We start from the raw sequence: 13,705 nt of genomic DNA, 5'->3' as shown, positions 1-13,705 counted from the left end.
CAACGCAGTGGCGTCTTGACAAGGACCCCGACTCCAAATCACAAGCGGTTTCTAGAGGGTTCAGTTAAGAAGCGGTTTATATACTCTGTCTGTTTTTAGCATCGGGCCTGTTACAACAGTGGTCAGCAATTAGACAGTGGTTAGTAGCAGTTTCTAAGGAGGGGACAGTGACCCCCTCATGACCGGCCAGACCCAACTGCCCAGTTGCTTATCTTGGCAAATTATTCAGCTGGGAGTTTACCAGAAACTGCAAGCCCTGCTCTGGGGAAACAGAAACTGAGGCCTAGTTGAGACTTAATATTAGCTGCAGCTTGTCATGGCATCGGTTTTGCCCTCACAGAGGTAGACAGTGAGCTGTCTTCTCCTAAAATGTCATAAAATGGAAATAAAAGTTTTCAGCTAGATACGTGTTTTGGAGCCAATCAATTAGAAGATAGGTGATTCCTGTTTTAAATCAGTGTTGGATTGGAAAAACAAAATCTTCCCTCCTGTGTTTTAAATTCGACAAAGACCTTACTTGCACTCAGTAACTCTGAGTGCTTTGGTAGCAGCTGGTTATCTGAAAGATAAAGGACCAAATTCATACTCCTCAAAAGATATTAAAAAGAAATAGAGATTAAAAAGAAATTCTGCTTTGAGTTCTCACAGGGGGCGGAAAGAAGGAATGGATTTCTGTTGTATCTCTCGCGAGTTGCTTTCTGCCTTCCCAGCTCGCTGGCTGAACAGAATGTTCTCTGGGGCCTGTCCTGCTCCCAAGAGTCTCGGCTTTTGCCGTGTCCTGCAGCCAGGGCACCGTTGGCAAAGCCAGAGGGAAATGAACAGCAGAAGCGTTCATGGCACAAAATGCCCTGGTCCCTGAGCACCCTTTCTGCCCGAGTGTGAGCTCTGTTCAGACTTTTGGGTTTGGGTCTTGTTCTGAGGGAGGCTCCCAGTTGGGGCCACGCCCTACTTACTCCTGCTTCCGGACTCGGGTCACCCCTGGCACTGCTCGGAAAGATGTGGTCGCAGGGATCCGGCTGGAGTTGGCTGAGTGCGGGCAAGCCCCTTCGCCTTCTCTCTGTCTTGGCATTCGCAGTCTTTCAGCTCTGACCCCTTTGCTGCTGCGGACTGCTCATTCTCAGGGAACGCTGGTCTGCGCGTGTCTGTGTGTCGAGTGCCTCCTCCACTCTGTGCACTCAGACCAGAGCAGTAAATGAGACAAAAGCCCTGGAAAAACAGTTATCCATGCCATAGTTGGTAACATTTGGACAACTACAGAGGAGAAGAATAGTGATTGTCGATGAAGGGAAAATACGGTCATTGCGTGTCAGTTTGGTTTGGGGCCTTATTCAGTAGCGCCTGACAGCGACTCCTGCCACCGGGTGATGGGTGCTCCAAGCTGGACCTTCCACGGCGGAGCCTATGTGGGCCCCTGATAGTCTCCCTCACACAGGAGCCTGTGCGGGTCCTTGAGAATCACACATACACACACACACACACACACACACACACACAAGCCTGTGGGCCCTTGAGAATATTTCTCTCTCTCTCTCTGTCTCACACACACACACACACACACACACACACACACACACACACACACAGGAGCCTGTGCGGCCCCTGAGAATTTCCCTCACGCAAGTTTGCAGTTTTAAATGGCAGCATTTGAGAGCTTTTCCATTAAAGAAAAAAAAACCTGGGGCTGGAGAGATAGCACAGCGGGTAGGGCGTTTGCCTTGCACGCGGCCAACCCGGGTTCAAATCCCAGCATCCCATATGGTTCCTTGAGCACCGCCAGGAATAATTCCTGAGTGCAGAACCAGGAGTAACCCCTGTGCATTGTCAGGTGTGACCCAAAAAAACAAAAAAAAAACAAACAAAAAAAAAAGAAAAAAAAAACCTGTATTTTCTGATTTTTCGGCGGAAATGTCTAAAACGTTGTTAGTTGGCCCTGGGTCCCTGTTCTTATCTCGCATTTGCCCCTGTTCTGCAGCACCCACACCCCCCACCCTCACCCCTTTGTAGACGGGGTGATTGTGAAGCGACTAAGAAGAATTATTAGAAGCTGATAGTTGTGTGATGAAAAAGCATGGACCTAATCTTTTCTTTTGTTTCTGTATCAACTTAAAGCAAAATTCTTTATATTGAAAGTAGCATTTTAGGGGCTGGAGAGATAGCACAGCGGGTAGGCCATTTGCCTTGCACGTGGTCAACCTGGGTTCGATTCCCAGTGTCCCATATGGTCCCCCGAGCACCGCCAGGAGTGATTCCTGAGTGCATGAGCCAGGAGTAATCCCTATGCAATGCCGGGTGTGACCCAAAAAAGCAAAAAACAAACAAACAAAAAGTAGCATTTTTGTAGAATGATTGTTACTACTTAATGCACATAGAAATGTTTAGACTAAAACTCTCTATGTTAATAAATCTTGTATCTGGGGACTGGAGAAATAATCAGAGGTTAAGACAAACTTATATGAGGCTATGGCAGGTCTTCAAATCCCAGCACCACTGTGGTCCCATCTGCCCTGAGCACAGAGCCGGGAGTGAGCCCTGAGCACTGAGCCAGGAGTCAGCCCTGAGCACAGAGACAGGAGTCAGCCCTGGGCACAGAGCAGGAGTGACCCGTGAGCATCATCATGTGTTCCCCACACAAACACAGATCTCCAAATAATGTTGTGGGTTTTTTTGGGGTTTTTCCTGGCTGGTGAAAACTTTTTTCTTTAGATTTTCTGCTTTTCTGAATTCTTTAAATGTTTTCCAAATGAACTGCTTTTTTGCTGAACTAATGTTTTGAGGGGTGAGGAAAAGCAAGACTCGATGTAAGTCATTTATGGAATCCCATTTTCAGGGCGCCGTGCCCCCTCCCGAGAAGAGTCACGCGTCTCGCCCCCACCAGCCCAGCCCAGCGGACAGTGCCAAGGGCCAGCCGAGGAAGCAGGAGCTGCACAGGAAGCGTAAGGCTGCCCCGCGGCCCCGTGGACGTAACACGTGCCGCCCAGTCTGTCCTCCACACAGTGCCCGGACCCTTGGGGGCTGGGAGGGTGTTTCTCACAAGGCGCCTGCCTGCCCCTCGGGCCAGTTCTCTCCCGAGCGTAGCCCTCCCCGGGCACCTTCCTATCCCAGAGATGCCCTCGCTAGGGGGGGCGGGGGGGGCAGTAGAGCCGAGCACTGATCTCCCCTGCAGACCCCCTGCCTTTCCTGCCTCTGGCTCTGCCCGCGGGGGCTTCTCTCTCCCACTTTCCCTCTTCCCTCCTCTCACCTTGTCCTCCTGCGCTCGCTGACCTCTCTCTGCGCTGCCCCTTCCCCTGCTTCCCTCCCTCCTTCCTCCCTCCTCCTCCTCTGTCAGGCAGACCCCACAGTCCCTGTGCCTGGGCCTCTGCCGCTTTATCTTCGTGCCTCCCCGCCCCTCAGTCGCACGGGATTAGGGCCTTCACTTGCTCGCTCTCTCGCCGCTGTTCCAGGGACTTGCACACAGGGGGTCTGTGTGGGGGACGCAGTTTCTGATCACAGCCCGAATCCCCTTTTCCCTGCCTCCAGTTAAAGAAGAGTCCCGGAGTGCCAAGGCCGAGAGCCGGCCACACCGAGGGCCCGGCAAGCAGGTGAGCACTCTGCCAGGCGGCCTTCCTGGGGGCAGTGCCCGGGAGCCACACGGGGATGCTGGCCCCTCACTGCCGCAGCCGCTCCCAAGGATGGATTTCAGTGGCCGTGCTTCCGGGGTACAGGAAGTCGCTGTGGTCTGAGTGGGGCTGCCTTTGTGTCTGCCGTCTCTGGGAGGCGGCTGGATGGAGAACGAGCGTGAAAGGGGCGGGGGACCAAGGCAGGCCACGGGAGGCTGAGCTGCCCGTCCACTCGTGAGGCCTGGACGCCCTGCACGGACATGGCACGTGGCACGTGTGCGCCCACACGCCCTCCGGCTCCTTAGGTTCAAGAGTTTCCGCCCGGGACACTGAGAGTCCTGGGGTCCCCAGGGGGCCCACACCTCACCTCGGGACTGGTCCCAGCACCCGAGGGGCCCCCCTCGCCAGCCAGAGCAGCCCGGTGCTCCCGGGGATCTTTCTGTTCCCAGTACAGCTCAGTCTGACCTCTGGTTTTTCCAGACACTCCTCACTGAGCTGGCGTGTGTCGTAGCATGCTCGAGGTCCAGGCCTGTGAGTGAACACACACCTGTACATGCGTGAATGATGTGGAATGTGTTGTTGAACGCGCGTGTGCCGGCATCGCAGTCACGGCTGAGTGCGGGGCAGATGGTGTGGCTCTCACAGATCATGTTTCGTGTCTGTTTTATAACCAAAGCAGTTTCAACCTAAAATGCCACATTATTTTGATACCTGACGTGCATTTTCTGTATGCATATTTGAAGGGAAGATTTTAGAAATCAGATCTCTTCTAAGTTCGCACTATATTAAAGAGTATATTTGGCACAGAGCAGCTACTCAGTAAGTGGAGATACATACACACACACACACACACAGAGCACTGTCAGTGTTCAGGTATGTTCCTGCCTCTGTGCTCAGGGACCAGGCGCTGCCAGGGAGGGCACCCGGGTTTCCTCCCACACTGGAGCTCTGGGGCCATTTTCCTGGTTACAGAGGAGAAATGTATCAAGATTTTGTGCCGTGGACCTCTCGTGAAGCTTTTGGACTCTCGTTCAGGAAATTTTTAAAAATTAATGCTAAAGTATCAGATCTTTAAGATTTGGGGGGAAAAAAAACAAATTCTGTTGAAATACAGTTTAACTCGCTGTTCTGCCTTTTTGCTTACATTGAAGGGAATATTAAATATTGGGAAGCTGATGATACAGATGTAACTGCTTGCATCACCTACTTTACAGGCCTTCTTTTTAACCTTAGGATATAAAAGGGGAAATAGCACATAAAAAGTTCACACTTTTTATGATTTATTTAGAACATAAGTAGCACTGTAGCACTGTCCTCCCGTTGTTCACTGATTTTCTCAAGCGGCACCAGTAACGTCTCCATTGTGAGACTTGTTGTTACTGTGTTTGGCATCTTGAATACATCACGGGGAGCTTGCCAGGCTTTGCCGTGCAGGTGGGATACTCTCGGTAGCTTGCCGGGCTCTCCGAGAGGGGTGGAGGAATCGAACCCGATCAGCCAAGTTGGCCGTGTGCAAGGCAAACACCCTGCCGCCCTTGGAACACAAGTAGTAATTAAGTTTATTTGCACACAAAGCTCATTCTCACACTTTAATAGGCTCCTGGAGGGCCTGGGAAATCTAACATTAAGCTGTTGAAGAGAAATGAAAATGCGGAAGTCACAGGAAACCAGAAGGCGGCAGGTCTTCCAAATTCTAATAAGGTAAAAGATCATTTATTCAGTTTCTCACTGGGGCAGATGATTGGGTGAAGTTAAATGATGGCTTGTACACGTGAAACTCCGCTTTCTTTGTATCCGTGTGCTGTCAGCTCGAAGCCTAAAGTCTTTGTTCTTTTAGCCAAGCCCCGGAATCGAGAACATTCTAGCATCCTTGAATCTCCACAAAGAAAATGAAGGACAGGCTCCTCGTGAAGAGCCACAGGAGGAACACCTGTCCCCGCAGTCCTTCGCCCTGGTTGGTACTGGCAGGCGCGTCTGTCGGGGACCCTCTCCCGGTCGGCCCCCGCCTGTCTCCCCATGGCCCTGACTAGTTGCGGTGTCCTTATTGTCCCCAGAGTGGAAAAGGATTCGCGGGGCAGGGGCCACCCTCTCCTTGCTCCTGTCGAGACACGGGAAAGCGAGAGCTGCTTTCATGGCCATCACTGCCCAGCAGTGGGGTGCAGCGTCAGGCAGAAGGGCCCAGGTCGGCTCTGTGCCCGAGGTGGGGTGGGCGGTTCCGCTTCTGCCCCCGCCTTCCCTCTGCCCTCTCCCCAGCTTCTGCATCTGTGTCTGCATGCTGACCCACGGCACAGGCGTGCCCTGTGCCTAACCCCAGCCTCTCCCTCTTCCCCGCATGCTCTCTGTGTCCACCAGAAGGGAACACGGATGCTCAAGGAAATTCTGAAAATAGACAGCTCTGGCCTCGCAGACCATAGGAACGAAACGAAGCAGTTTGGAAACGAAGCCTCCGTCTCCACGAGCAACAGAGGGGAGCGGGGACCCTCCTCCCAGGCCAAACAAGGCAAAAAACCGAGTAAGTGAAGTGGACAAACACGCCCATCGCCGCTCAGGCTCCAGGCCAGCCACTCTCCAGCGGAGGTTTCTTTACCTGTGAAGCTGATCTTTTTAAAAGAGACAAATCAAGAGTAAGAGAAAAGAGTGCGATTTTGATGCCCGTGTCAATCTCATGACACTCCCCCTTCCACAGCCCCCCACACACACACACCCGTAGTTCCCCATCTGCTGTCCGTGGCTGTGTGCTTGTGACTAAATTGTGCTGTTTCCAATAAGCAATAAGTATTCTCACCCGGTGGATCCCAAGCCAGGAAAGACTTTTCACATTCTAGCTTTTTTTTTCCCACCTGTAATTTAAAAATAATCCGGTGACTTATAGTACTGAAGGGAGGGCATTTCATTTGCACGCTGCAGACCCGGGCTCAATCCCCGGCATTCCATATGGTCCCCCGAGCACCTCCGGGAGTAATTCCTGAGTGTAGAGCCAGGAGTAACCTCTGAGCATCGCTGGGTTGTGACCCAAAATAGAACAAGCTAGAAAATCAAGTGAAAGAGTCCACATATTCCTCCTTAGTGTTTTTTCAGACCTTAGTGTTTCTATCTGAAAAACACCTGCCACGTAAAGTGACGAGCCCAGAATCCATAAGGACTGAAGCTTCTCTGAAGGGCATCATGGTTTCGAGAGAAGTAGATTACGGTCCATTGAGTCAACCTAGCTCAGTTTCAGGTGGGAGCCCTTACGTGCTGATAAAAGTCGGACTAGATGACTGAGGTAACAGTAATCTAGGAAACCGTCACCGGTGACAGGCCTGCTTTTGAACAAAATTCGCGTTTACCGTAAAGTGAAAGATGCTTCCAGGCTTGATCTGGCTCAGAGGACAGAGGCGCACCTGTGCTCTCCTAGAAGCCTGGGGTGGTCCCGTCACTGGCCCGAGCACCCCAGAGTACTGAGCTCTGAGCTCCACTGGTGTTTCCACTACAGAACAGGAAAGATGCTTTCTGCTTCAAAACCAAGTAACTGTTTTTGTGTGTTGGAAACCTTTGGCGCCCGGGCGCCAGAAGCTCAGGTTGTGGCTGTCCAGGGTGGCGCCAAGCTCTGCCCGTGTCTCCCGGGCTGCCGCAACAGACGTCCAGCAGCCCCGGCAGAGGCCCCTTTGTGGTGCTGCAGCAGTGACCCTGCCTGTCCTGGGCCCTGACTGTGCCTGGGCCCTGCCACCAGCAGCGCTAGACACCTCAGTTCCAGGAAGCCCTTTAAGAGCATTGCTTTGCATCAGGGAAGGATTCGTCCATGAGTCTCAGGGTGTAAGATGGCATTTTGGAAAAATGAGCTGAAACCAGAGCCTCAAAATTTAACCATGACGCTCAGTCAGCTCCCGGAAAGCACTGAAATATCTCAGTGGTGGGCCCGGAGCGCTGGGACAGCAGGCAGAGTGCTTGCCTTGCATGGGCCCGCCCTGAGTTCCCCTGGCCAGGAGTCCCTCCTGAGTGCCCAGCCAGGAGGAAGCCCTGAGCATCGGCCGGTGTGACCCAAAACCTTACAGGAAGCTTCCGTGTCGGTGCAGAGGACCGCCGTAGCAGGGAGGGCGCGTACCTTGAGTGCAGTTGGTGCAGATTCAATCTCCTTGCATCCCAGAAGGTCTCCTAAGGCCGCCAGGAGAGATCCCTGAGCAGAGAGCTGCTGCAGAGGGCCGCTGGGTGTGGCCCCAAGAACAAAGACGTCAGGGGTGTAAGTTCCCTGTCAACAACACATATTTGTGGAACTGGAGCGATAGCACAGCGGGGAGGGCGTTTGCCTTGCACGCGGCCAACCCAGGTTCGATCCCCAGCATCCCATAGGGTTCCCCGAGCACCACCAGGAGTGATTCCTGAGTGCAGAGCCAGGAGTAACTCCTGAGCATTGCCGGGTGTGACCCGAAAAGGGGGGAAAAAGAAAAAAGGGGAAAAAAAAACACATATTCATTAATACGTCAGGATGGTAGTTTGGGCAGCCAGCTGCTTCCTGTAGCTTAAATCTGTTACGTTCCTCATGTGTCGCGGTGACCTAGAGTGGCTGAGTTCTCAGCAGGGCTTGGGCAGCACTGAGCGGCCTCCTGCCACTTCACCTGTCCTTGGAGTGGTGTCCGGCTGGCCCCTGACAGAGCTCTGTCCTCTGGGTCTCCGCAGCCTCTCATGCTGACAGCGGCCCCGGCGCTGAGTACCGGCACGTCCTGCCCGTGGAGAACGTCTGCTGGCCCGCGCCCAGCCAGCTCCCGCCTGTGCCCAGCTCCGTCACCGAGCTCTGCCGGCTCTGCTCCCTCGTCGGCGTGCCGCAGCCCGATTTCTCCTTCCTGCGGACACCACAGGTGTGTGTGAAGGCTGGGGGGCGGCTGGGGGGGGTTGGCGGGGGGGGAGGGGGGCCGGCGGGCGGGGCTGGAGGTACCTCCAGCTTCTTCCTCCTGGTTGTTTGTCGTGGGGCAGACACGCACGCACGCTGCCCCATGGGCCACATTCCTGCCCCAACAAAGGCTGACTTTTCCCGGCAGTGCTCAGGGGGCCATCAGGGATGCCAGGGAACGAACCCAGGTTGGCCCCGTGCAAAGCCAGCAGCTTTCCCACTGTACTGTCCAGCCTCAAAGTGGTTTTCTTTGCGGGACGTCAGAGATCGCACTTGCTGCCATTCCCTCCTCCTCCCCTTTCCCTCCTGTGCTCACGGTGTAGTGCTCAGGGCTTGTACACACACGTCTTTAGGGGTCAGTGGTGCTGGGGAACTGCAGGTGCTGGCCAGGCCGGGGTCTGCGGTGCTGGGGAACTACAGGTGCTGGCCAGGGTACTGCAAGTGCTGGTCGGAGTCTGCGGTGCTGGGGAACTGCAGGTGCTGGCCAGTGAACTGCAGGTGCTGGTCGGAGTCTGCAGTGCTGTGGGACCAGGTGCCGGCCGGGGTGTGCGGTGCTGGGGAACTGCAGGTGCCAGCTGGGGGCTGTGGTGCACCCGTCCCAGGGCTGTGGTTCTCAACAGGTCCCGCTTGGCTGGGGCTGGGCTGTGTGCTTGGGGCCGCACCCCGTCTGCCATGTGCCCGGGGATCGGGGACAGACGCGCTGTGGGAGGTTCAGGGGCCTCTAAGAAACATTGCCAGGATACAAAGACAAGCCGATGTCAGGCACTGTCAAATGTGAATAGATGGCCAGAATCGTGGAATCGTTTTGATTTCAGCGGTTAACCCTTTATGAAAAGCTTTCGCAGTTGGCAGTTCTTCAGTGAGACAGGGAGACCCTCAGACCCCAAGACTGGTGGGTGTCTCCAGGGTGTCCCCGACTCCTGTGCAGTCACTCTCTGAAGGCCCCGTGTCTTTCCCAGTCATCCTGACTGGAGCTCCAGGCACAGAACTCGCACACCGGCCCCGCCCATGCCCGAGTCTCACGAGGACCACACGCACCCCAGGCAACTCATCTCTAAGCACTGCCGTAGGCGCTCCTTCACCGCGGGCAGAGGCCGGGCCAGCTCCTGCAGGCCTGTGGCGCGGGCGTGGGTGGGCACTGGCCACTCTCCTGCTCCGTGTGCCCACACTGGCCTGGGAGTGCGGGCGGCGATTCCCAGATGCCCTTTCTGTGTTGCAGACGATGACGATTTGCCAAGTCAAACTGTCCAACGGCCTGCTGGTGCAGGGCCCCCAGTGTCCCTCGGAGAGCGAGGCCCAGGAGAGGGCCGCATTCTCGGCCCTCCAGCAGCTGGTGAGGACGGCCTGCCCCCTCCCGCGTGGCTGTCCCGGGCGTTTTTGCCGGGCCTCACCACGCCTCGCTCCTCCGCAGGGCACCTTCGGAATGAACTTCCCTTTGCCACCGCCCATGTTTCCTCCACCCACCTACCCCGCTGCCGTCCCGCCCGGAGCCATCCCTCCGATTTACCCCCAGCCGACCGGTAAGACCGCTGGCTCTGCTCAGTGTTGGGCAGGGATGGAGAGTTCGTACAGCCGAGTGTTTGCTTTTATGCGGCTAACCAGATTCCATTCCCGGTGTCCCCTGTGGTCCCCTGAGTGCAGGGCCAGGAGTGAGCCCTGAGCACTGCCAGGTGGGGCCCCCCAGAAGACAAAGTTCTTCAAAGGAAGCATCATCTTGAGGGTGCCAAAAATAATCACATGTGAGGGAATGAAAGAAGGAATTGTAAGAAGTGGACTGCAGCCTCTTCTCGAAAGGGCAGCAACCACCTCCAGGGCAGCGAGGCAGTGGTGGTCGGGGGTGCCTGCCACTGCCGCCAGCAGGTGATTGGGGTTGAAATTCGACTCGAGGACGTAAGGGCAGGGAGGCCAGGTAGAGTCGTTCCAGGTCGATGGTCAGCGGGAAGGGCGCTGTCTTTCACATGGCCAACTGGGTCTGATCCCCAGCACCCCATCGGGTCCCCTGAGCACTTCCAGGAGTAATCCCTGAGAAAGAGCCAGAAGTAACCCTGAGCACCTCCCCCCTAAAAAGATCTGCCCTAAGGAAGACTTGTGGGGTCCTTCGTCTTTTCTCTGAGAACCTTCTGCTCCGGAGGTTGCTCCTGAGTTATCCACAGGGGAATGTACAGGAAGCGGGGGAGGGGTCCCGGCTCTCGACCATCCGGGCTCTCGGCCATCTTCTGTCCGAAAACTTCTCTAGGACTCCGCCTGCCTCTTTATTCCATACCACGTGCTCTAGCAGCCCGTTGTCAGTGGACATTCTGCACTTATTGATTCAGTGCGCAGTTCCGTGGACAGTTACCACCTTTACCACCTAGGTCTCAGCCTTCTACCTGGTAGAGTAAGCGTCTTCACACCCTGGTCGTGAGTGCAATGAGTTGTTTCAAGTCCAGAAAATTATTCTTGTTGTTGTTGTTCTGGGGTTTCTGGGGTCAGATTTCTGGGTATTCCTGGCTCTGCACTCAGTAATCACTCCTGGTGGTGCTCAGGGAGGCATATGGGATGCCAGGGATTGAACTCGGGTCAGCTGCGTGCAAGGCAAACTAACACCCTCCCCACGGTCTGACTCCTGAACCCGCACAAGTGTGGCCCTCGCTGTCGTTGCTGGAAAGGCTGATGATGCTTCATCAACCAGATCGACTCTTTATTAGGGTCTCCCACTCCCCCCTTTTTTCTGGAGCTCCCCAAGAGGTGTTCAAGGGACCTGCCAGCTTCAACCATAGTTCTCCACCTGCTGGGGCAGCGGGTGAGAGTGGAACTGCTCAGTGCAAGGGTCCCCAGGGCTGTGAGCCCTGCCAGGTGGACCTCACGGTCACGCAGACCCACGGACCCAGGGTGGGACGCCCGGGCCACTGCGCTCATCAGAAGCAAATCAGACATCTGAGAAATGCCGGTCCCTGCGGCAGCGCAGCAGGGAGGGCCTTGCCTTGGAGGCAGCCCGAAAGATTTGGTTCCTGGCCTCCCATCTGGCCCCTGCACCTGCCCCTGAGGAGTGACCTCTCAGCACTGCCAGGTGCCCGCCCCAGAGCACATCCCTGAACTGTCAATATGGTGGGGTAGAAAAAAAGGTGCTGCGTGTCCTGCGCAGTGCAGATTTCCCGACTGGAGTCTGTCTGGTTTTGTAGGCTGGGAGCACTACGGAAGCAGCCTCGCCCTGGGACCAGGTAAGCCCTCGCACCTCTCGTGGCCCACGGTGTGGGGGGAGGGGGAGGGCGGGCCCCTGGGAAGGGGAGTTAGGGCAAGGTCGTGCGTCTCCCAGCTCTGCCAGCGCCTCAGAGCACTTTCCTATGGGTTCCCGCAGCCTCCATCATGCCGCCGCCGCCTGCCCACCTGCCCAGCTCCCTGCCGTGGGGCGCGCCGGCACCCGGGAAGGCCTTCCACCACAGCGCCTTTGCCGGGCCACCCGCTGGGGTGCACCACCAGTTCATACCCCTGCAGGTGAGTGCCGGGCAGGCCCGTTCTCCTTGTGCCAGCCCTCAGGGCAGACTCTGCTTTCTCCAGGACCACCTGCTTCCCGGGAGGGAGGTTTGTGTTCTGCTAATCATCGCTGGAGATGGTCGTTTTGGTGAAAATGACAATCCTAATACTTTCTGTGGGTAGTGCTGGCCATTTCCAGGGGGCAGGGGGGCTCCCCTTCAGTGCGATTCCCCACATGCCTGTCCCCTTCAGTGCGGTTCCCCGCATGCCTGTCCCCTGCAGTGCGGTTCCCACATGCTGGCACCGGGAGGCAGGTGTGGCACACGCCAGGCCTGTGCCCCAGCCGGGAGCCGCTTTCCTGGTGCCTGGATAGCAGAGGGCCTTGACAGCAAAAATAGAAGTATTTTTCTGCTTAGGTTGGGGAGAGTTTTTGCACATTTTACAACTGTATTTCCTGATTTTCCTAAAAGTCGGGTTTGGATGTTATAAGGAGGCGCCAGTTCGCAGAGTAGCAGCACGCTTGATGGTGTTTTCAGACCTTAGCTTTTGGGGTGTTTATTGGTAATGAATGACGCTTTTATTCCTTAAAGGTCACTAAAAAGCGGGTTGCAAGCAAAAAGAACTTTGAGAATAAGGAGACCCAGAGTTCCCCAGCCACCGCCCCTCAGACCAGCCAGCCCGCACCCCCGGCCGCGCCTGGCAAGCCATCACCCAAACTGCAGCCCACCCCCGCGGGCCCCTCAGACAGTCCCGCCCAGGGCCAGGGCGCCCCCCTCCGGAAAGCACCAGCCAGCTCGTCCAGGAGGAAATCAAGAAAGCTGGCTGTCAATTTTGGCATTTCCAAACCTTCTGAATAAATTTGGTACCTGGAATGACATAGTTTCTCTCCTCTTCCACCCTCCTGTTCATAATCCCATCCCTGTCTCGTGAAACTCAAAATGTGCTGTTTTTAACCATTTCAGTTGTACATAATCTTGTTTTCAGGCCCTTTTCATGCTGTTTAAAAGATTGCAAATCGAGTTGCACATCTTGGACACGTGCAGCTTGGCTTCTATCAATCATACCTCAACTAAGCTGTAAAAAGGTGGGAGAGGGGAGAGCCAGCTAACCCCCATGCTGCAGAAAAAGTGCTGGCCAAGCATGCTGGCCAGGGGGTGCGACCGTGGCCCCCCCTTCGCAGCCCCCCGCCCCCTGCGTTATGAGTCCTGTTGCATAATGAGGGACAACGACGCAGAGCGTGAGAGAACCGAGCCTGCGGTGTCCGTCACTGACAGTGGATGCTCTTTGCCACGGTAGCAGCGTTGTGTGGGGACTGTGTCGTTTCCGTGTGTCCAGCCGCTGTGCCCCCATCTCGAGGGGCCTTGGACCCACAGTCGGACGGTGGCGGCACCGTTGTCTGGCTTTCCTCTGAGTTTTGTCTCTGAGAAAGCGTCTCTCCTCTGGCCGCTCAGAACCAGATGGGCGGTCCGGGCTCGAGCAGCTTCTCTGCTCACTCCGGAACTAGCGTTAGTCATTTCTGAAACAATGAAGCTTCCGAATTTACAGGGTACGGCCACTGATCTCCAGTAGCTCTTCGGATAAGTATCGAGTCTGAATCATGTTGTTACAGATGGTGAACTGTTCTTGTCGCATGTCACGTCGGCTGCTCGGGTGCCTGTGCTCCGGGCCATGGCTCACCCTCCCGCCGCCTTTAAGCTGTGTGTCGTGTGTGGGTGCGTGGAGTTCGTGCTGTGGCAGTTGAAATCACTTTAGAATTGGTGAAAATTCCTTGAAGGTATCAGGGCCTGAG

The 13,705-nt window shown here is 55.5% G+C and overlaps 1 protein-coding gene across 1 annotated transcript in view; it reads left to right on the top strand.

Moving 5' to 3' along the window:
• XRN1 (5'-3' exoribonuclease 1) overlaps window positions 1-12,942 on the top strand; it is a 52,999-nt gene extending 40,057 nt beyond the window's left edge. Inside the window, exons 33-43 of the mRNA XM_056113939.1 lie at window positions 2,828-2,933; window positions 3,517-3,578; window positions 5,193-5,297; window positions 5,434-5,550; window positions 5,949-6,108; window positions 8,253-8,431; window positions 9,683-9,796; window positions 9,875-9,983; window positions 11,625-11,663; window positions 11,801-11,937; window positions 12,507-12,942. Coding sequence (XP_055969914.1) covers window positions 2,828-2,933; window positions 3,517-3,578; window positions 5,193-5,297; window positions 5,434-5,550; window positions 5,949-6,108; window positions 8,253-8,431; window positions 9,683-9,796; window positions 9,875-9,983; window positions 11,625-11,663; window positions 11,801-11,937; window positions 12,507-12,773 — 1,395 coding nt within the window. The 3' untranslated portion in view covers window positions 12,774-12,942. The remainder of the gene's footprint in view (window positions 1-2,827; window positions 2,934-3,516; window positions 3,579-5,192; window positions 5,298-5,433; window positions 5,551-5,948; window positions 6,109-8,252; window positions 8,432-9,682; window positions 9,797-9,874; window positions 9,984-11,624; window positions 11,664-11,800; window positions 11,938-12,506) is intronic.
• Window positions 12,943-13,705: the final 763 nt, after the last annotated feature.

This window comes from Sorex fumeus, unplaced genomic scaffold (assembly GCF_029834395.1).
Source record: "Sorex fumeus unplaced genomic scaffold, SorFum_2.1 ptg000024l, whole genome shotgun sequence".
Taxonomy (NCBI): Eukaryota; Metazoa; Chordata; class Mammalia; order Eulipotyphla; family Soricidae; genus Sorex; species Sorex fumeus.
Note: the sequence above shows the minus strand (reverse complement) of the source record. Positions and strands in the feature narration are given on the sequence as shown.